Raw genomic sequence first — 23,705 nt, forward strand, 5'->3', positions numbered from 1 at the left:
TCTTATTTTATAACAATCAAGATTTTTTTGTTAACGAAAATAAAGGATCTAATAATAAGATACTGGTTTGTTTTTTTTTACCCAATCCTATATATAGCTTGTTTGTACATTTTTGCTTGCTTGTTGTCTTCTCATTTAGATTTCGAGCTCCTTGAGGGCAAAGACAAGTCTAGCCTCTTTTTGTATCCCCACCCCCAAATTTAGCAGTGTCTGGTACATAGTAAGCGCTTACTAAATTCTTACTGACTGCTACAAAAGGATTACCACTAGCCTCTAATTATGCCTACATATTTATAATGGTAGGTTTGCAGTTACAGATAAAAATCAAAGGCTGGTTTTAAAAAAAATTATAAATTTTAACCACAAAAAACTTCTCTTTTCACCCTTCCCTCACCTTGCTCCCATCCCTTTTTCAAATGAAGGCTTATGTTTAAGGATCACTGTACTGGAGCCAGTAACTTGTAAGCAAGCAAGCCTAGTCAGAGTTGACCTTGGCAAAAAGCGAAGTAGCAATGTATGTCTTGGATATTCTGCTACCTTCACTTCTAGTCATTACTCAATTAGCCTTGTCCCCAAGCATTTATCCTGTTCCTACAATCTTTTAAACTAATTAAATGTAAGGTGTTAGCTAATAAGAGCTTCAGTTATTTCAGCTCCTAGGATAATCACATTTTATCATGATGCTTTCAAGATCCAGAGGAATAACCCTCAGTGGCAAAATTTCTGGCACAGTGGCAGGCCACTAGGGAAGATGCTTAGAACAGGGGAGACCTTTCTGGAACTGTACAAATCAATGCCATATGGGTAGCTGTCTACGCTGCCCCCTTGTGTAAGGTCAACAGCTTTGCTTCTAATTATTGAAGTCGAATTTCTCTTTTTTGGATTCCTGAATTTGGGATTTGCTTTTGTAAATAAAATATTTCATTTATTTTGATTTGGAATTGACTTTTGCACTACAGTTTATTAGGATTTTATAAGTCCATATGGGATAAAAATGGTTTTTAAATAATGCCTTTTATTATTTTCTTCTATATCTTCTACGCCATCAAACAAGATATTTCTAGCATTTTAAAAAATATAATAGCCTGTACTTTTAAATTTAGCATACTATATGTAGTGTTTCTCTTTTAAAATCTTTAGAGTTGTCTTAAATCACTGATTTGTTTGTCCAAGTTATTTTACTGAGAAAAGTTAAATTCAAAATTACTAGAAATGAATAATGGTACAACTGTTAAAAATCTTAGCAAACTATATATAAGGCTGTAGTAGGAAAATGCCTTTTGAAATACAAAAATAGTGGAAACTAGAAAGTCTTTGTAATTAATAGACAACTAACTTAAATGAACAAGAACTCAATTCCTAAAATAAGGAAGAGATATTTATATTCAAGACCATAAACTCTTACACACTGTAATCTAGGTAGGTATACCTCTCTATAAAGAAGCTCTATAATTTGGACTTTGAGTAAAGTGTTATAGGATAGCTGTAACGTACTTTTTCAATTACTAAGTGATTTTGCTACATTTTCTTCACATAAAAAAATGTATTTTTATAGTATACGTCAATACTACATGGATCCTAGATCCCATCACTGTGGTTACTCCCCAGAAAAAGTGCCAATTAAGACACATTTTGCAATTTATCATTGGAAAAGAGTCTTGTTCAACAAAACTGTTTTTTTCCCTAAAAGATCTAGCTGCTAATCTCAGAGATTACTTACTTAAGAGTTAGCTAAAACATGAAGATATTATATATAACTGATGGGAGTAAGCAGCTGCTAGTCTCAGAGGAAATTGGTCAATTTCTATAACCAGTTCCCCACAAAACAACCAGCTGCCTACATCAACCAACCATAAATAGCCATTCACTCTTCTCTAGAAAAATATGCCAGGCAAGTAGGAAAGAATGCTGACTTCATTTATATTTCTAACTGCAGAGATAGAAATGAAAACTCTAATGTAATTTGTATTGCATATTTAAATTCAACAAACTGGTAGGGACATATACAAGTTTAATTCCTTAAGTGACTTGTCAGAGTTAATATGCCTTATTAAGAACCCAGTTTTACCATTTGGGAGCATAATCTTGCTTAGTCTGGGAGTTTAAATGAACATCTTAAGTCTTTCTACTTGCTCTGTAACCATTGCATCTGTCCTGATCTAATCACTCTAAAGCAGGGGTTCTTAACCCAGAGTCTATGAATTTGTTTTGAAAATATTTTGTTAACTGCATTTCAATATAATTAGTTTCATCTGTAATCCTATGTATTTAATTTTATGCCTAGAAAAACATAAATCTGGGAAGGGTTCCATAGACTTCATCAGACTACCAAAGGGGCGCATGACACAAAAAAATGTTAAGAAGCCCACCTTTAAAGTAAACAATACATAGGAGTATTTACATAGGCATTCCTTACTTACAAAATAAAGAATCTCACCTTCAAAGATTAGTTTATTACATTATATCTTTCCAAACTGCACCAAAATTCTAATGCAATGCTTTATGTTGAGATTCTATGCTTATTGTTTATTGAACTGAATTAGCTACAATGCATAATTATACTTTGTAAGATTACAGGATAAAACACTAACTTTGAGTTTATTTTATAGTCTTTATTAATTCATAAGTTAGCATTTGTACACTGCCTTTCCTTCTTATTTCTATTTTATTTCTCAGTTCCTGTCTTTGGACACTATTAGCAATAACCTGTATTAGCAATTAGTACCAATTTCTAAGAGTTATTGTAGTATTCTTCTTTACAAACTTAGCATGCTATCATAATATAACAAATTTAAAACATCAATATAAGATTTATAACCAAAGTCAGTGGAAATGCTGTACACTTCTATAATAAAAATCATACTTTCCCATCATCTCTTCAAGTGCCTCATTATACTCTGGTTATCTTTTACCCTAGGCCTCTCAAAAATTTTTACTGAGAAAACATGCGGAGTTATTTCTTTGGCAGACATCTGGATAGGTTACTAGTCCCAGAACTAGTCTGGACTGTAACTTGGAGGAGAGGTCAAATAGTGATAGAGAATTGGGAATCATCAGTATAAAAGTGCTAGCTAAACTCATGAGAAAAATGGTTTGAGAGAAAGAAAAAGCAGAGGTCCAGAGACTGACTTTTGGGGGATGCCCATATTTAGGGAGAAGAAAAAGGAGTTAGCAAAGGAAATGGACAGTAAGAGAAATAAGAGAAGAATCTGAATCAATCCATCATGGAATTCAAATCAACCACCATTTATTTATTAAGGATCTATAAGTACATCATATTAGGCAAGAGATGGCTTGGTACAATGGATAGAGGTTGCAGGGTCAGGATGAACTTGGTTCTACTCCTACTCTTCTCACACACTGACTGTGAGCTTGGGCAAGAAACTTTAAAAAAAAAAAAAAGGAGAGCATTCCAGGCATGGAAGACAGTCTATTCAAAAACTGGGAAATGCAGGATTTTGTATGAGGATCACTGAGAATGCAAGGACAAATAACCCTTGCTCTCAAGGAGTTTACAATCTACTGGAAGCCAAGAAAGGGAGTTTTCAGATGCACAGATTGGTCAGGGAGAATGAAAACTAACAAAAAATGATGGATAGTTTATTGGATTAGATAGCGGGGTCTGACATGATGTAGATAAAACACCCACACAATTTAGTTTTTAACTTTTGTATCACATAGAGCTATAAACCCGGAAAAGATTCAAAATCTGCAACAGCAAAAGTAGATTTATTTTGAAATACTGGTAGAACATCTATTTAAATGTGTGGATGAAATGCCACCAGATTTTAAATACTCTAGGCACTGGTGTCAAACTCAGAAATTCCTGTGGGTCTTATACTGAGAAAATCAAGTATTAACATCATCTATGCTGTATTGGGACAGCTGGGTGACCCAGTGGATAGAATACCAGGAATAAGTCTTGCTGAGTTCAAATCTGGCCTCAGGCACTACTTAGCTGTGTGACTGAACTAGGCACTTAACTCTTATTTGCCTCAATTTCTCTGTTCTAGGCAACCAAGTCTTTAAAAGGATACAGTTTCAGCAGAACAAGATTAAAAATTTTCATAAAAGTGTGAGTTGCTGGGGCCAAAAATTACAGATAGTCAAGACAACTTGATTCCTGGAGGTCTGATTCCAACATAAGTTGGTTTTAGAAAAAGAGGTTCCTGTGACTTCCTGTGAATTTTTAAAATGTTTTTAATCTCACAGCTTTTACCACTGCTGTAACCTGATTATTTATGGGTTTGGGGATACTAAATTAGAGCTTATTATAACACCATTCAATATATCATAAAATTCTAAGTGAGTGATTTTATTATTGAAAGTATAAAAGGGATCTAATTATATAGCACTTTTTTTTGAAGACCCTGCAACATGAAACCCAAAGGCTCCAGTTATTTCTGTTATTATTAAACCATAGAATTTCACAGTTGGGAAGTACTTCAGTGGCTATCTTGTCCAACTCTATTTGCAAGAGAATTATTAAGGATATGTCAGAATTGTTTTGAGTCTTACAAGCTCAATTAAAGCCAATTAGTAAAGAATTCGCTAAGAAAATAGTAAAATTCATCTGTGGATCACTGTTTTTGCATCATTTAAACCCTGAGCCATTTCTCCTAGCTCTAAATCTTTGATCCTGTCATTCACCTCTATGTTCCAACATCAGCTTAAAACTCAGCGTTTGCCCCTAAACTTTTGGCTCATCCTCTAAGCTTCTCTGTGCCTGCAGAGGGCACCCCTCTCTCTTCTCTCAGTCACTTAGATGAAGAACCTTCGCGTCATCTTTGACTCTTCCTCCATATCCTTTCATCCTCACCGTCACCTAGGCACTCTAGTAGCTCTGCTCTGAAAAGCTGACCACCCTAGACTATGCTTGGGAGGAGCCAAACCCCAGGGCTCTGCACTGCCTGCAGCCTTGAGTCCTTATCTACACCCGGGCCACTCCAGCCTAGCTACCAGGTAGCCTCCCCACTCCCTCTCGTTTCTTTGAGAAAGCCCAGGATGTGCCCCTACACACACCTGGAACGGCTCCTCTCTGGTCCAGTTCAGGTATCACTAATGCTTTCTCTCGCCAATAAATCAACAAGCATTACTGATTCCTAGGTTCCAGTGGGCTTTTCCATCTGACTTCCATTAGGGTGTGAGCTTCTTGAGAGAAGGGGCTTTTATTTTTCCATTTGTCTCCCCAGTTCCTCCGTAAGTAGGAAGGGGGGGGAGACCCGAACAGTATTTACGGAGCGCCCACAACGTTTCCAGCTTCATTCATTCACAAACGCTGGTTGAGTTGGTTTGCAACCAACAGTCTAGAGGATTAATCGCATCCTTTAATTCGGGGAGGCCAGCTTGAGCCTCGGAGACTGAGATAGTGATTACCCTTTCAGAGTACTTTTCTGGGCTCACCGAGAAGCGGGTGTGTCCCGGGCCTGGCCCCGGTCCCATCTCCCCGCCCTAGGGACGGAGTGACTGTCACCCCACAGCTCCCTCGGGCCCCACGAGGGAATCCAGGGCTTTCAGATCCCTTATGGAAATAACGAATCCCTGAAGTCATGACTAATAGGCATGAGTCGAGGGAGCTGTCCAAGGGAAGGAAGCGGGGGAGCGAGAAGAGGCCCACACGGACCGAGGCGTCTAGCGCTCTGGCCACCGCCTCCGAGAACCCTACAGGGCAGCTGGAGCCGTTTGGCCCCTGTGTGCCGCCGTAGAAGCCCGATCGCCGGGTCTCCTTGCTCAACATGGCCGCCGTTCCCCGCGCCCCAATGGGGTGCCCCGGCAGCTCGGCGAAGGACCCCTCTAAGTGTGGCAGACGGCTGTACTGAGTCCCGTGCCTTCTTCTCTGTGCAGTGGTGCGCGCGCACGCGGGAGCGTCCACCCACACACCTCCACCTTTACCTCCGCTCTCCACTCTCTTCCCCCGCCAAAACACCCCTCCCGCGGGGTGGGGCGGGGGTGGAGGCGGGGAGGTCCCTTCCGGGGGCTGGGAACTCTAGGGGCCGCGTCACGCCTGGCTCGGCCCCCGCGGCTCCTCCTCCTCCCCGCTCCGGGCACTCCTGTCTCCGCCCGCCCAGCGGGGAGGGGGGGGGGGGGGCGGCCCCCCCCCCCGCCCCCGGGGGCCCCCCCCGGGGCCCCCCCGTGGCGGGGGGGGGAAGGGGGGCGGCCCCCCCCCCCCCCGCCCCCCCCCCCCCCCCCCCGGCCGGGGGGGGGGGGGGGGGGGGGCGGCAACAGACCCAGACGGCCTGGGCGACTCCTCCGGGAAACTCCGTGGCCGTGGCTAGGAAAGGAAGGCAGCCCTGCCTGCGCCGCCGCCCCCCGCCCCCCACCGGGGTGGGTCACCCCACCACCCCGTACTGAGAAAGGGTGGGAAGGAAGGAAGCAGCCGCGGGGGGCACCATGTTCTCCAAGCCGCCCCGACCCACCTTCAGGTCCTACCTCCTGCCGCCGGCGCCGCCGCCTCAGGTAAACAGCCTCCCCTCCCCCCGCCGCCGACCCGATCCTCGTGGGGCCTGAACAGGGGAAGGGAGGGTTGAGGAGGGGGCGCCCCTCCCCCCACTTTAGAGTGTTGGGCTCGCGTGGGGCTGGGGGCGGGGAGAGGGTCAGGACTCTTTCCCCTTGACTCCGGTGGTTCGGGCTTCGCGTCTCCCAGGTGGGGAGGAGGCGGGCAGCTCACGAGTCCCGTGTGCCACTCGCGGAGCCACCCCACGGGGAGACTTTTCCTGTGGTGGGACCCTCACCCCTACCAACCCCCGCCCAACATCCCACTCAGATTCGAGTCCCCAACCCCCAAACCACCGACAGAGCCCGGAACGGTGAAACTCTCCCTCTCCCAAGACTCTCCCCCAACCCCCGGCCGGTCCCGGGGAAACTTTTAAAACTCTTGTGCGGGTGGAAGGAGCTGCTTTTCGGCGTCCATAACGCCGCTGGTCCGCTAGCGTGAAAGTGGCCGCTCCGACTCTCTCTGAAGCGGCTCGCGGTGCGGCCCCCCTGGCGGGGGCAGCGGAGCTTTGTCATTGGCCGTCCAGATGCCCTGCTGCTGCCGCCCGAGAGCAAAGGTTGTGGTGGAAAGGGTAAATAATAACAGCGCCCGGTGGAGCGAGGGGAGCCAGGCCGTTGGAGGCTTCCGTCCGGTCCTTTATGCTTTAGGGTCTTCTCAGCAGTTCTTAGCTTTCTTTTTTGGGTGCTTATCACAGACCCCTCTGGCAGACTGGTGAAGCTTACGGACCCCCTTCTCCGAATGTTTTTCAAGGCATGCAATAAAATAAAAGGAAGGCAGTTATGAAAATATTCTGAACAAAGTAAATTCATTAGACCTCAGATTAAGAACCCTTGTCCTAGAAAGGTGAAAGAAGTTGAGGGTTTATATCAACCAGTGGGCCTTAGGTATTAGCGACTAATGAATTTGGAGAATTTACTTCAGTTTCTCAAACTAAATGAGAAGAAACTTTTAAGTCAAAATTTCGAATTAAAATTTTTTAAAGCCTTTTAAATTAAAGAATAAAACAAATTCTTAAATTTAAAGCTTTTCTAATGTATTTCAGAATGAAGATAAGAGGGATCCTGAGCCCAAGATTAAAAAGCTGGAACCAGTGCTTTTGCCAGGTAAACATTAGGACCTTAACTGATACTCAGATAAGGCCCTTTCATATTACTCTAGTGGGCTGTCATTAGTAATGACTGATAGAACTTGTCGAGAATCAGGATGGTATGAATGTAGATTTAGCCTAGAAAGAGATGTCAAGGGTCACCCCTTATTTTGCAGATCAGCAAACTGAAGCCAAGGGAGAAATACCCACAAGTCCGTGAGTGGCAGAACTCTGGCCCCCAAATCCAACAAAAGCCATTAAAAAAAAATCTGGACACAACTGGGTAGTGAAAGTAGTCTGCTTGGTTTTCATTTGCAACAGTGGGAATTTAAAGTAATAGATTACCAGAGAAAATATTAAGGTCATGCTTTTGAGAAAACTTACTGTTATTCAGTGCCTGTGTCAAGTTTTGGTGGATAATGGGATTTAGTGAATTTAAGACTTAAGAGCTTTCCCTTTATAATTCTGTTTTGTAATGGACTTGTGTGAATGTCAACATTATTTGCAAAGTTTCTCTGCTTAGATTTCATTAAAAATCATTAGTAGGATCTCTGACTGTAGGGAACTTTAGAAATTATCTAGTGTGTTGGTTTTTTTGTTTGTCTGATTTTTACTAAGATAAGGAAACAGGTTAGATTGCTCACTTTCACACTGGCAGGTGATTGAATTTAGGTTTTCTGACTGTTGGTCTGGTACTCATTTTACTAAGTTAGGTTGCTGATAAAATTGCTGGATTCTTTATGAAGTATTTGAGAAAAGTACCTTGAATTGTTTAGTGTATTTGCTGGGGAAAATACTTAAATCTCTAGGAAATTATGTTTGGAACTTAAAGTGTAACAAATACATTGTTATGTGTGCAGTTTTTGGAGTTTTTTAAAAAGTTATTTTATACTGTTCATTTCAACAGTTTAACAGACATTAAGCAAGGCATTATACTAAATATAAAGTATTTCTGTTAAAACTTAAAGACTTGGTAGAGTTAATTGAATGAACATATGGACTTTAAACTTTGTTTTAAAATTCAACATAGTATGTAAGAACACATTGACAAATAGCAACTAGTTCTTCTAAAGTTGTTAACTGCTAACAAAATGAAACCTGAATACTTAGCTACAAATATTTTTTTGTTAATGTTTTTCTTTTTTCACAGAGTAAACTTATAAAAAAGCTTTGATATGAGTATGTGCTCTAATTCAACACATTCATAGCCACGTTAGAGACATTTTGTATAAATACTGTTTTTGACTATGAAGCAGTGCTACTTTCAAATGTGTGCCTATGAGCTACCTTAAATTATAGATTCTGTCCAAACAAGTAAAGGTTCCCAATTTTGATTTTTAAAGATATTTTCATGATTTGTCAAATCATTAATAGGATTGTATATTTTACTTATTTTTAACAATGCTTTTCACTTATGATAACCAGAAATTTTTTCCTTCAATATAAATAATAGTAAATACTGACAATAACATTAGAATTAAATTGAGTGACCATTGCCTTTTCTTAAAAGTAATATTCAAGTTATTCGTTTACCTTGCAAATAATTAGATTTTTATACTTAACAGATTAAAATTTTAGTATGTATTTTTGCTTTAACTTTCTGAAAAATACTTCATTTACCATTGTTATTCAGTAGACACTTAGGTACTACTATATTCAAGGCAATTTGGGTTATGCAGAGATGAATAAAATCAAGATACTTGCCCAAAACAAGTCTTTTTATGTTTTTCCTTTTTCTTTCTTGGCTCTCCACTCTCAGTTTTCATCCATAAGATTTCAGGGCCACCTAAAGAGCAAGACTATTAGACATTTTTCTAGAAGTTGTAGAACAATATACTACTGTTAAAAACTGGCTCTGGTTTTTATTGAATCCAGAAACCAAGAAAAAACTCAGCCATGTCACCTGTGACTTCAGATTACCTTGTAAACAAAACATAATTGTCAGAAGATTAAGAATCATAATATTTAGAGTTAAAAGACATCAAGTGCCTACTATGTACCAGGCACTATACTAGGTGCTAGGTATTGATTAAAACAATCCTTGTCTTTAAGGAGGTTATCTCCAAAGTGGAAATAAATACACAGATAAGTACAAAGTATGTAGACTGTATATTCAAAGGAATTTCCTTGGAGGCAGGGGAGCACTCAAGCTGAAAGGATAAAGAAAGGCCTTATGCAGAAGGGACAGCTGAACTGAGCCTTAGATGGAGCTAGGGATGCAGAGAGACAAGATGAATTTTCATTTTACAGATGAAAAAAACAGTGCTCAGAAAGGTGAAGTCATACAAGCTATGAAATGTTAGTGCATAAAATTCTGGTCTTCTGACTCATAATTCAATCTGTTTTCTAATATATCTCAGCTGCCTTCCTTAGTATTGTATTATGTGTGTTGACTTTGACATTTAGTTCAGTGAACTAAATTCAGTTACCTGATAGTGAATTCTTAAAGAATTAAAATATAAAATCAGAGATTCATCCAAGTATAGTAACCATTTACTTAGTTTGGACCTAATAACCAAATTCAAATTCATTTAATTTTCTATCATTGGAGTAAAACTGTATAAGAAGTGATTTGCTCATTTTTTTATGCCTAATATTTTTACACCTGTCATTTTCTGACATTTCTCTCCCACTAACCCCCAGTTATCCCATCTGACAACCTATGAAACATTCCACCCCTATATTCTCACACTTTTCTATTGAGAGAAGTATGTTCCTTCAGTTTTGCATATAAGCTTATTGCTGTTTTTATATGTTATTGTAGTCTTTATGTATATAGTCCTCCTGATTCTGCTGTCATTGCTCAGTATTAGTTCAGACTGGTTTCTATACTATGTTCTACTAAAATTCCTTTTTTCTATTTCTTGCAGTACAGTAATACTTTATATTCATGTGTCTCACTTTGTTGAACATTCTCTTAATTGATCAATGTCTAGTTATTTGATACCAGAAATAGTGCTGCTATGAATATTTTGTTATATGTAAATGTATGTAGTTATTGTACATATTGTTATATGTAAATATATTGTGTATATTGTTATATACAAATATAAAAATTATGTAAATCTTTCTGCCTTTGGCATTCTTGAGGTATATTTCCTGTAGTGGATCACCAGGTCAAAGGGGTAGGTAGATATGTATGGACAGTTTAGTTGACTTATCTCCCATAATCCTAAATTATTTTCTAGAACTGTGGAACTGGCCATAACTTCATTAACAGTATATTATATTAATGTATCATAGTTAATCCAATTTTTCTATTTCCATCTGAAATAATTTTGTTATTTTGAGAGGTGTGGGGTAAAACCTCAGAATTGTTTTACTTTAGTTATATATCTCTTACTAATTAAGCATTTTTTATGTGGTTGTTGACCATGGTTCAGAAAGGACGGAAGACAAAAACTTCTAGATATGCCTATATATCATGAATATGTTCTTTGAGAAAAGAATTGGTAAGCAACAAATAACATCACAAGAAATGAAATTTCCTATATTTTAACAAATCGAAAGACTTGTTGATATTTGAGTTATTCCTGAATCAGCTTGTCCACACACAGACAGCCATATTGTCAATAAAGAAAAGAATTGGTAAAGAAGCTAGAAGAAAGAATAATTCTGAGAAAAAAAATATGGCATATAATTGTTGAAACAATTCAATCTTGAAGTATTTAAATAAGTAGTTGATAACAAAAATGGGCAGTGGACAATAGAATGGCCTCAACACCAGTTATTACAATTTTATACAGAAGTTTAATGTTTATCACTTGCTATAACAAGGGAATCAAAAAGAACCCAAACAGGACATTTAGAAGTGCCTTAGCAGGCATTTGACTTGAGAGAAATGGTAGCCAAAGGCTTCTATAATTAAGAATATAAACTTGTTTGCAAAATCTCACCCAGGATGATGGATTATGAGCAGTATTGCCTCATAAAGCAGAGGGAAGCAGTGGGGGGGGGAGGCATAGGAGATTTAAAATCAGTTAACAGAATTTTTCTAGAGATCCAACTAAACACAGTCATCCTGAGCATATTTAAGTATTACGATGGAAGCAGGACAAGTATGACCTGTAAGGATTTTTATAACAAACAGGACAATAGAGTCTTTACACTTGCATTCTAACACGATAGCCTCCTATATGTTTATAGGAACGGTGAAAATTACATTAAAGAGAAAAAAGATGGGGAAAGCAGCAAGATTGGACCTAGTGTCTGTGAAGGAGAGCTGTGCCGAATGCAACAACATTGTGAGAATGTTGACAGGAAGAGAAAGTGAGGGGAAAAAAACCTGACCTCATTAATACTAAAAAAAAAGCAGCAGAGAGAACAACAACTACAAAGCCTACTCTCTTATCTGTACAGAATCTTAGAGATTCATCTAGGCATCAGTGACAGCTGGAGGTGTTAGTAGGGAACAAGACAGGCTTTTTTGTAACTGATATTCTACAGTGGACCACATCTTTACCATTTAGCAGAAAGTTATAGAGGATAGAAGATTGCACTATGTTTATTGTTTGATTATGAAGAAAGCATTTGATTCAGTAAATACCACCTTTGAAGTCTCTTATCCAATAAAATATTTGCCATTCATACATTAAAATCATTCAAGAATCCTTGAAACATGTAACAGAAATAACCTTGTCCTGTGACTCGCTAATCATAAATATTAGGTGAGGCATACAATTGGGAGGTGCACATTCACCCAAGATATTTGCCATTGTGATGGAAAAGATCAAGCACAGAATTAAACTTTAAGAGGTCTGTTAGATGCTACTTACGGATTTTGTTTTTGGATGCTTGTTCCCACTCCCAAATTATTTTGTATTTAAATATTTATAATATTTTTTATATTTGTTCCTTTTATTTATTCTGCATATATTTATACATGTACTTAGCTATCCCATTAGAATGTAAACTCCTTGAAATTAGAGATGATTTTTCTTTCTGTATGCCCAGCATTTAGCATAGGACCTGGTACACAAGGAGGTGCTTAATAAATAATTGTGGATCAGCCATTGATTGGATGACATGATGATACTTATCTGAAGCTCTCAAATATGGTAGAACCTCCTGGAAGAGATCGAGAATCATTCAAGAATTTGTCTTGACCATCCATATAGGAGAGGCTAAATGGATGAAAAATGTCTCTTGTCCAGATTATGACGTATTATAGAGCTCATCCATAAATATGTATATCTGAGACAAACGGTTCAAATGAACAGATTGGACCCAGAAATAAATAAAAGACAAAGAGAGGGCTAGATTGTTGATTCCAAACTTCTCCTGTCGTCCTTTTTAATACTAACACTGATATTGTATGATTGTGAGACACAACGCTAAAAGTCTTTAAGGAATTGAAAATGAATATCACACAGAAGGCAGTAAAAAGGTACGTGCTGAGTGGAGCAGGGTATAGCATGTGACTGATTTGAAACTTTATAGAACAGGATTGAATGATGTCAAGGAAAGAGGAGATGGACTAGTAATGTGGCAAAAGCAAGGTATGACAGGTGGATATCTTGAGTGTTCCACTAGCATCCCTTCTGTGTGGGGGAAAAAAAGCAAGGAAGGGCCTCTAGCATGTTGGGTGGGACCTGCTAGGACAAATTTATTAAAGGACGTGGAAGAGTTAGTCAGTATAAGCAGATGTCTGCATCATTGGAAGGAACATGCCCACCAGTCAGTGAATTCACAAATTAATTGTTTAGGTTGATCATTTACATCTGTTCTTTTGAATACTTTTTCCCATAACTAATGGTAACTTCATTTATATTGTTGTGTAAATTCTTGGGACTCTATGGGTCATCTAATCTACCTGTTCTCTTGTCTGCCTTCTCCCATATTAATTCCTCCAAGAGAGTCCACCAGAATACATAATAAGAAAAGTTATTCTATTTTGGTGAGTTTTTCTAGATTTCAAAACACCAATGATCATAGTGATTGAAGTGATTCCCAGTCATTATAATAATAAACTGACCAGAAATTCATTACAGAAACAAACATAGATGTTGTCATTCTAAAAAAGGACAACCTGAGGATCCTTTTTCAACCAGAATTTTTGTCTGTACTATGAGAAGTACTTCTGTAAGTATGGTTGTATTTCAGTAGATCTGGTAGGTTTAAATTGTTTTTGCCCTATTAAAAGTGTAATTAATTGCCCTATTATAAGTGTAATTAGGCATCATTTATTGAGCATCCATCTTATAATGCAGTTATATATTTAAAAAGAATTAGTGAGAAAAGGTAATTTATTTTTCTTACCTGTTTCACTCAACTTTTGAAACTCTGTATTTTACTATTAGTTATGGAAGTCCTGCATCTTCACAGAATATTTAGGATACAAATTATTTATTTGAAATTTTATTTGTGAACAGTTATACATTTTTCTTGAAACTTTCACTTGATATTTCTGTCACTTGAATGAGAAAATAAGTAGCTAAAATAAGATCTTATAACTTTATTTTTAACAAAATTAAAGAAATATTTGCACAGTACATTTTGCAAGCACATCAACTGTTCCCCTGACAGTGTTAAAACCCAGCCCTGATAGATATGACTGCAACATTTATTTTAATGTACTTGACTAATTTTTCATTTATAAACAAGTTTTTGTGTACGATAGGGACTGGAACTTTTGGTTTATATTGATACAGGGAACCCCAAGTTAAGAAATTCCCTCTCCCAATACCAGTCACCACCTTTTCTGTCACTTTTAGCCTTAAAAGATTTGCCTAAAACACAGAGGCTTAATGACTTGCCCTGTCACATAGTTTATGTCACAGGCATATGAATTTTCAGGGCTGTAGAATTCTGTGACCTTTTTCATGAACTAGAATCTAGCCCTAAGTGGTTCCTCTAAAAGAAAATGTGAGCATATTCGGTACTTCTAAGTTGAATCACTTCAGGTTTTTCACTTGTTGAGTATATTATGGAGGGCATTCTTCAGGTATGGGTTATATTAGAAGGCCTTTGAGAACCTTTCTAACTTTGAAAGTCTGTGAGGAGAACCTTAAGAGAGAAAGTGGTAATGGCCTTCTTAAGAATAAGTAGGTAAGGAATGTAATATGCAAAGCATAGGTTGATTATCTTACAGAATTTAGGAGAGTGAGTTTCATGAAATTCAGAGAAAATATAGAAGGGATCTCATGATCTGAGACTCCAAAAAAGGAAGTCAGATCAAAAGGAATGAGAAACCGTCAGGATAAAATTTTGGTGAAACTATCAGGATAAAAATTATTCCGTTGAAGTACTGCTGTATGTTTAAGTCATGAACACTGTAGTCTCCAAAAAATAGTTATAGGTCACTGAAATGGCAATGGAAAAACATTGTAGTTGTATTTTTGTTTTTTGGGGGGTTTTTTTGAACCTGAGATTATCTGTGTGGGTTACTCCTGGTATTGAAACTTCCTTCCAGCATTACAGATCCTTATAACTTACAGTCTTAGAGAGCCTTGGATTCTGTAAAGTTAAGCTACTTGTCCATTGCCACATAGCTACTATGTACCTGAGAGAATACTAAACTCATGTTTTTTGTTTTTACTGCAAGTCTAGCCCTCTATCTATGAGTATGAGTATACTGCAAAGTATTATTAGCAATGACCAATTGTCAGGGGGAACTTTGTACAAGAATCTGATTGGAAAGGGAGGTTGGGATAGTCCTCTTGTGAAAGTGAAATCTTACTTCCACTTTCTCTTATATACTGTTAAGAGGTGTAGAGGAAAGCCTCTAGTATGTGGAATGGATTTCTAATTGAAGATTTATGGGAGGATCTAGATGACTTTTTTTTTTTTTTTACAAAATAAGTAGATGTTGATGACTTGTATACTGTATCACTGGAAGGAGTACTCATATCAGAGATCAGATATACTGAAATATCAAGGGACAAAAGGGGGAAGTCTCAAAAGAGGCTGACTGGCTTTTCAACTTGAAGGGAACATAAATAACAGAGAACAAACAAAGGAGTGACATGACAAATGAGACTTGTCATGAAAGTTAAATCCCTGAACCAGCTACTTCTAAACTTTAAAAATATCTGAAATTAAAAGCCTTAAAAGTTATGGGTCAGAGAAAGAATTATAACTGACACTTACATAGCACTTTGCATTGAAGCACTACACATATATTACTTCATTTGAATTTCAAGTAAACCACTGAGTTAACTACTATAAATATTATTCTCCTTTGCAAGTGACATTATTAGATTATGTGACAGTAGAGAAAAGGTAGAATTACTTAATTGTTTTTTTAAAATGTTTCATGGATGCCTTTTTTATGTCATATATATACTACACCCCATCCATGAATCTTCCCTTTTAACAAAGAAAAATATTTAAGCAAAGAGTGTTTTGTTATATTTTTTATATAATGGGAAGTTGATAAAAGCAAATAATAGTCAGTTAAAATCTAAGATAATGCATAGATGATGAGAGAATCTAGCTGCCTTAAAGGTGTAGCAGTCACCTATCTTTGGTGAATTGCTACCTGAGGAGTTAAAACTATTTGCAGATATGATCACCGACTGCTGTCAGTGATCATTGAGGAAGCATGGAGAGAGTTGTGATATTGTTTTGGGGATGCCAAAAACTGTTGTGGTTTCATGATGTGTTGTGGTGGAACCGTCTCAAAGAATTCAGAGTCAGACAACCTCTAATCCAAGTATAGGCATTTATTGAGATTGATGCCTCTCATGAAGCGGTCTAAGTTCCAAGAGGAACCAGCAGCTTTAGAGAAAGCAAGATGGATTTTTATAGGGTAAAGATGCAATTACATAACAGACATTTACATAGGACAGAGGAATATCATTAATATTAAAAAGGCAGGAAGAGTTTCTTAAGGGATTAGGTAATGGAGGAGGTGTCCCATCTATGGTTCAGTGGCTAAACATTCTGGTCATTCTGCCCTCCAACTGGCTAGCTATTGTGGTCCTGTCTGGTTAAGACAGATAGTTAGGTATTATGATCCTGTCTTGGGCTAGATGGATGATGTGATAGTGCTTGAATACAAGAACACACCTGTTTCTGTGGGAATGGGTCTGGGGGTAGTGACCAGGTAGAGGCAGTAGCTGGGTTCCCACCACATGGACACACCTACTGTTTTGGTGAGAACTAAGAGTTCAGGGACACACCTGTTGGTCCAGTGAGCATTAAGGCTTATATGGAGAAATTAGGGCATTGGTGGGGGTGGTAGGTAGGTACAGTGGGCCTGCTGTTCAGTAGGGCCGGGCCTATAATGAAGTTAGAATATTGGGGCTGGGGGAAGCTTTATTAGGATTCCATCAGTATGACTGGAAGTAGGCAACTTTCTGGGATCTTTGGTGAAATTGCAGTATTCCTCAGAAACTGTCTCATTCAGCCCCTCATTTTATAGAAGAAACTGAGAACCACATAGGTGAAGCAGCTTGCCCAAGGTCAATATCAGTAATATTGAAAGAGCTGTGCTTGGGACCTCCCTCTCTGGCACTAAAATCAGAGGCTTTTTAGTGCTATTGTTCCAGTTTTCAGAAATTAGAAGAAAGTAGTTTCTTGAAATTATAGACTAATGCGTTTGACTTTGATAACTGACAGAATTTTAGAATATGCTATTAAAGGATAACTTACAAGAACTTGAAAAGGAAAGGGGTGCTCCCTTTCAGTCACTATGGGTTCATAAAGAACAATAAATGCTGTTCTAAATTCATTTCTTTTTTGCCAAGATAACATAAGTTAAACAGACACATACCTGGATTTTGTTTGTTTTTTGTCTTTTTGGAGGGGGGAAGGCAGGGCAATTGGGGTTGTGGCTTGCCCAAGGTCACACAACTAGTCATAAACTTGGATTTCAACAAGGCATTTAACAAAGTCTCTTTTCCTTGTGTGACCATGGTTTATTCCTCAGTGTCAGGCTCTCAGTCTTTACACTCTAACTTCTGCCCTCAATATATTAGGAGATTTCAAGATACAATTTTATATTCCCTCAACTACTCTAAATTCTCCTTTCCTCAGTTCATCTATGACCTACTCCTCTACTACACCTCAGACACAGAAATGATCATACCCTTGCTTCTATCATCACTCACAACTTTTGTACTTTCATGTTTGTGAACTCTGGAATTCCTTTATCTGATCATAACCATTTGGCATTCCATCTTTCCCTATAGTTTACAATCCTAATCCTGTTCATTGTCCTTATGTCTTCTAAACCTTCCACTGCTCAGTTCTTTTCCAGGTGGTCACTGCTGCACTCTGGCTTCCTTGCCCATCTTGACCTCTTTGTAAATCAGTTTTACTCTGTGCTATCTTCTATGCTGGAATTCCTTACCTCCTTGTCCTATCTCTAGTCAAGCTCATCAACCCTCGACCCTGGGTTGGTCCCACTGTTCTTTGCCTTTGCTTCTATTCAAATGCTACTGAATGAAACTGGGGAAAATTGTGAAATTATGCTGTCTTTATCCTATGTAAGTTTGTTGCAGAATCCTAACCACTTCAGCAAGACAGTCATTTTATATATCCCTAATTGATTTGCACTTCCACTCAACACAGCAGTTATTCCAAAGGTTTTCACCCCAGTCTACATTTTCCTCATCCTTAAAATACCTTCACTTGATTTTATCTTTCCTCTCCTCTACATCTACTTCCTCTCTCACTTTCAATTAATTACAAACCCTCTCCAATCTGGCTTCTGACTTTATCATTGAACTGAAACTTTTCTCTATAAGTTTACCAATGAATTCTTAATTGCTAAATCTGGTGGCCTTTTTTCAGTTGCCCTAAGGTATCCACGGCCTTTGCCTTTGTTGTGCCTTCCTTATTTAGTTCTTTAAATGTTGTTTTCTCCATTGGAATGTGAACTCCTTAAGGGCAGAAACCGTATTTCTTTCTTTGTATTTCCAGCACTTAGGACTGTAGTGGGCACTCAATTCATGCTTGTTGACTAACTCCTAAAAGAGAACAATAAAATAGCTTGGATGAAAATAGGATTATAGATCTAGAACTGTAAGGTAGCTGGGGTTGGGGGGGGGGGGGCAATCTGGTCCACCTTCACTTTTCAGATAAGGAAGCTGAGACCCAGAAGGATTAACTCATTTACTCATGAGGTCACACAGGTAGATTGTTTGAAGCCTTTTCATGCTTTTAGCATCTATTGTAGAGCTCTGTCTCTGTCTTTTGTGTTGGGGGTGGGTGGGGTGGGGAGAACAGGAATGGAGGCACCAGATTATAGATTTAGAATGGGTATATAAATTGCTCTATCCTAATAGCTCTACCATAGGTCTCTCCTTTGTTAACTGTTTTATTTAGTATTTCTGCTCTTCACACATTCCTCAATCTAGTCAAAATGGCCTGCCAAGCTACTCCCTTTACATGTTATGCTGCCTCCTTACTCTGGGCCTTTACACAGTTGGGCCCCCATGTCTGAAATCTCCCCCTCTCATTTTAGAATCTCTAATTTCTTTCGAACTGAGGTATGACCACCTACAGGTCTTTTTCCTCTTTCCTCCAATTTCTAAAATATTCTCTCTTGAAATTACTTTTCATTATTTTGAATTTGTTTTGTGTTTACTTACTTGTGTCCCTGAAGTAAACTAAACTCCTTGAGGACAGTTTTGTCTTATCTCCTATGACTAGCACGTTGATTAATAAATGTTTGTGGAATTGAGTAGAATTTCTCCCAGAAGAATGTAAACTCTTTTTGAGGACTAGGGCTGTCATTTCTACCTTTGTATCCTATCCTGGGGCCTTATGTGTAATAGTCACTTAAGTGATTGTGGAACTAAGTTGAATTGAATTGGAATGATTAGAAAAAAGAGCTGCTTCTGTAGGTGTAGTTCTGGTGTTTCTTGTGACCTAAGGCCCTTAATCAGTCTGCATAATCACTCTAGGGATATTATTTAGGAGAGTCAAGCTTCAGGAACAGATTTGACTAAATGATCTGTGAGACCCTCTCATCTCTGATACCTAGATATACTATATCAGTATGTCGTATATAGATATACTAGTCAATTTTGGCAAACATTTCTAAAGATCAATTTTTTAAATGAGAAATTGATTGGATCAACTCCAAAATAGGTAACACCAGGTTAAAAATATTTTGTATATATTGGATTGAAAGATTTTTAATTAAAAAAACATCATGTATATATGGAAAAAACTTTTCCATACATTTTTTTTAGCGATCTACCCACCCCAGATTTTTAACTGCCCCAGGCAGCAGCCCGCCTTCTACACCTGTTTTTCCTCTTGGAAGGTATTTTAAGAACTGTATTTGGCTCTGTGGCTATGTGGTTGAAGCTGAATATATTTCATTAAAGTAATGCCTTATCCCAAATAGTAAATCTAGGGAAGTTTATTATCATAGGAGTAACTGGATTCTTGGCTAAGGCAAGTTGCTTTTAAATGGAAATTATTGTAAATATTTTTCATTTTGGAATCCTTTGGAAACCATTTTAGGATAGTTAATAGTGTATTTATACAAAATGTTATTTTTGAATACGTTTCTTTCCAGTTCTCTTAGTGCTTATTTGTATACCAGGCTTTTAAGCACAAGAATCTTAAAAAGCAAATACGACTTAGTTTTCTAACATAACAAGGAACAATTAGACCAATTTATTTTGTGCTGTTATATATCTTTTTCGTCATTTTAAAATATTTTATTTCAGCACCTTTGAAAGACTTTTTTGTTTGCTAGGTAAAATATTAAATAAGGAATCAAGACCTATAATGATTTTATGGCCCCAAGTGTCATTTTGGGAGGAAAAATCCTATTTGCCAGATGAATGAATATAATAGGAAATACACATTTAAAAATTAAGTTAAATATAAATTTAGATTCATGAATATTTCCATACATGATGAATTATCTAGGATAACAAATGTCCTTACGGCATAATAGAAAGAGTGCTAGACTTGCTGTCAAAGAGGCCTGGGTTCAAATTTCAGCTCTGATTCTCATTAGCTACATGACAACAAGTCACTCCATGTCTTTTAGCTCTAGTTTTCTGATCTGTAAAATAGGGATAATAATATTTGTATTATTGATCTCTGGCATCCTTGACTTTTGTCCAGTGAAGGTGAGAAAGGCCTCTAGAACAGTGGATTTACCCTTTGTGGTAAATTTTCAGAAAGGAAATGTATGTGCTTTCCATTTATACTTTGTCTTCATTTTGGGTTAGGAAGTGTCCTTATGTATGAGATAACAGGTTGGTGTGAGTATTGAGTACCTACCTCATAGGGCTCTTAATGATTAAATGAAGATTAAGTGAAGATTAAATGAGATAAAGTGTATACAATGCTTTGTAAAGCTTAAAGCACTATATAACTATCAGGTGCTGTTAATTATAAGCATATGCTTATGCCCAGAAGATTTTGGTTTGCTTTTAAAAGTTCCGTTTTCAGTGCTCTTATAGTGAATTATATAGCTAAGTGACTTTGATTATATCACCAATTATTTAGAATTTGATTGTTTTCATAAAATCTTGTGTACCAGAGTTGCATATGATGGATAGGCATGGATGGTTCCTACCTTTATTATTGGAGAGAGCTTCCAGATTGATGAGATTGTAGATCTGTTTGAGTCATTATACTAGTTATTATGGAAACCTTAGTTTACTAAGCAAATAAAGAGATAACCAGACCATATCCAAGTGGCACTCACTTTAAAAAATAGAGGCTAAGGCTAAGGGAAAACTCATTAGGGTATGTGAAAATAAAAGCCTTTCCAACCATTTGACTTCACCTTTCTTAGAGCCTACTATATAGAAGCACTACACTAAGCATGCTGGGGATCCAAAGAAAGACATAAGAGTGTTCTTGCCTCCCAGGAGCTCACAGTCTGTTGGGGGAGAAGCACATCATGGATAACCATGAAAATAGTCACTGTACTACAAATGCCACATGAGATGGGAGTGCGGTGTGGCTATCAGGTTTGTGTTTGAAAGCTAACAAATTTGGTAGTTGTACATTGGGTGGATCAAAAGCAGGAGAACCAAGTACAGAGTTATTGTAGCAGACCCAAGAGACAAGTGAGCGCCAGATGTTTTGGTTTAAGGAGTCTGCTGTTGTCAGTTTTGTATATTCTGCCCACTGGAAATTATTATAATTGTCTTTGTTTAAGAATTTTGGGTGGATAGCTAGTAATAATGTTTATTACCTTTTAGTAAAATGAGTTAAGTCCCATAGAATTTTTCCATAATATTAAATAAACTTTAAAGATGGAAATTTCATTTCTTTGAGATAACCTTAATACATTTCCGTACATAAACGTTTGATTAGTTTAGATTTTCTCATTGGGATCCAGATTTACCTGGTTTAGTAAATTTCTTGTGTTAACTTGAATTATAAATTTAATTTGGATTAACTCGGGTTGTTTTACATTGTTACTTTGTGTAGTTTTATGTAAGTAGAAGCAGCCTTAAGATTTTTCTAACTTCCTATCATTCGATACTGATAATTCTTCTGACATAATTGCTTGGCTATTTGAATGATATAAAGTGTTGACTTCTGGGTTTGACTATATTAAGAAAGAGACATAGTAACTATGTTGTGATAATATTCACTATGCCAAACCTGGCCCCTTCATTAACACTTAAATAATGTCACTTAAGATTTAAGACTTCTTAATAAGTTGATATTTTTCCTTGCCAGAGACCTGGGTTCAGTTTTTTTTTTTTTTAAATCCTTACGTTTCATAGGTGTGAGTAGAATTCAGTTTGTTCAGTTGAGTCACAGAATGAGTTGTTGTTCTCCATGTTCAGCATAGTGTACCATGCTCTCAGATTTGGAAAATGGAAAAGGCTTCCCTTTCTTCTGACTATATCTGGTTCAGATAGAACTAGTGATTCAGATAGAATATAGCTTCAGATAGAGCATAAAGAATTATCTACCATTAGAAGGTATGGGGTTGCAGCAGTACAACCTAGAGAATTATTAAAACTATAACCTAATATTTTCCAGAGAACTATACACCTTTTGGGGCTGTCCAGCTAGATTTCATAGAATCTTAGAATTTTAGCCTTAGGGGCTATGGTCTAACTAATTTGTACAGAAATCACCGCTGCATCTTCTCTAGAAGACTTTTAATGATAGGGAACTAAATACCCCACAAACCAGCCCATGACAATTCTAATTGTTAGTAAGTTTTTTCTTATTTTAAGTCAAAATCTAATTCTCTGAAGTATACCCAGTTCTCCTAGTTCTTCTTGGGACAAGTAAGACAAACCTAATTTCTTTTCCACATGACTGCTTTTTAAATACTTGAAGACAACTTAGTATCTCCCTCCTTTGGACATGCTCTAGTTTTTTAGCTAGTCACTGTCCTTAAAATGGGTTGATCTGCATTAAACAGTATTCTAGATACAGTCTGAACAGAGAAGAGTATAAGACTGACACCCTCTTTATTTTGATTATTATTATGATTCTAGTAATAAGAGCTTTAGGCTTATTGCAAAATGAAGACTTAAATTAAGTAGCAAAAACCATCAGACCATATAGATAGGCTCTAAATAACATCCCTTATGAATATGAAGCAATGGTGATAAATTTAAGAATTAGATCTGGTAGAGTTCCTGAAGAACTGTGGATAGAGGTTCTCAATTCAGGAGGCAGCAACAAAAAATATTCTGAAGAAGAAAGAGCAAGAAAGCAAAATGACTATCCAATGAGGCTTTTACAAATAGCTGAGAAAAGAAAGGGAAAGATAAACCCAACTGAATGCCAAATTCCAAATGTCCAGCAAGGAGAGATAAGAAGGTTTTCTTAAATGAACAGCGCAAAGAAATAGAAGAAAACAACAGAATGGGAAAGACAATTTCTTTAAAAAATATTAGATATCAAGGGAAAATTCATGCAAAAATGGGCATGATAAAAGACAAAAATGGCAGGGATTTAACATAAGCAGAAGAGATTAAGGAGAAGTGGCAAGGATACACAAAAGAACTATATAATAAAGATCTTAACATCTCAGATAACCAGGATGGTGTGGTCATTGATCTAGAGCTAGACATCCTGGAGAATGAAGTCAAGTGGGCCTTAGGAAGCATTGCTAACCATAAGGCTAGTGGGGGTGATGGAATTCCAGCTGAGCTAATTGTTTAAAATCCTAAAAGATATTGCTCTTAAAGTGCTGCATTCAGTATGCCAGCAAATTTGGAAAACTCA

The 23,705-nt window shown here is 37.7% G+C and overlaps 1 protein-coding gene across 1 annotated transcript in view; it reads left to right on the plus strand.

Annotated features, from left to right (window-relative positions):
• The first annotated feature begins 6,147 nt into the window (after positions 1-6,147).
• Positions 6,148-23,705, plus strand: part of MTMR10 (myotubularin related protein 10) — a 63,575-nt gene continuing 46,017 nt past the window's right edge. Inside the window, exons 1-2 of the mRNA XM_069098412.1 lie at positions 6,148-6,456; positions 7,536-7,596. Of these exons, the coding sequence (XP_068954513.1) occupies positions 6,391-6,456; positions 7,536-7,596 (127 nt within the window). The 5' untranslated portion in view covers positions 6,148-6,390. The remainder of the gene's footprint in view (positions 6,457-7,535; positions 7,597-23,705) is intronic.

This window comes from Petaurus breviceps, unplaced genomic scaffold (assembly GCF_028583685.1).
Source record: "Petaurus breviceps papuanus isolate PSGF00001 unplaced genomic scaffold, PetGlider_PUasm1.0 37, whole genome shotgun sequence".
NCBI classification, from domain to species: domain Eukaryota; kingdom Metazoa; phylum Chordata; class Mammalia; order Diprotodontia; family Petauridae; genus Petaurus; species Petaurus breviceps.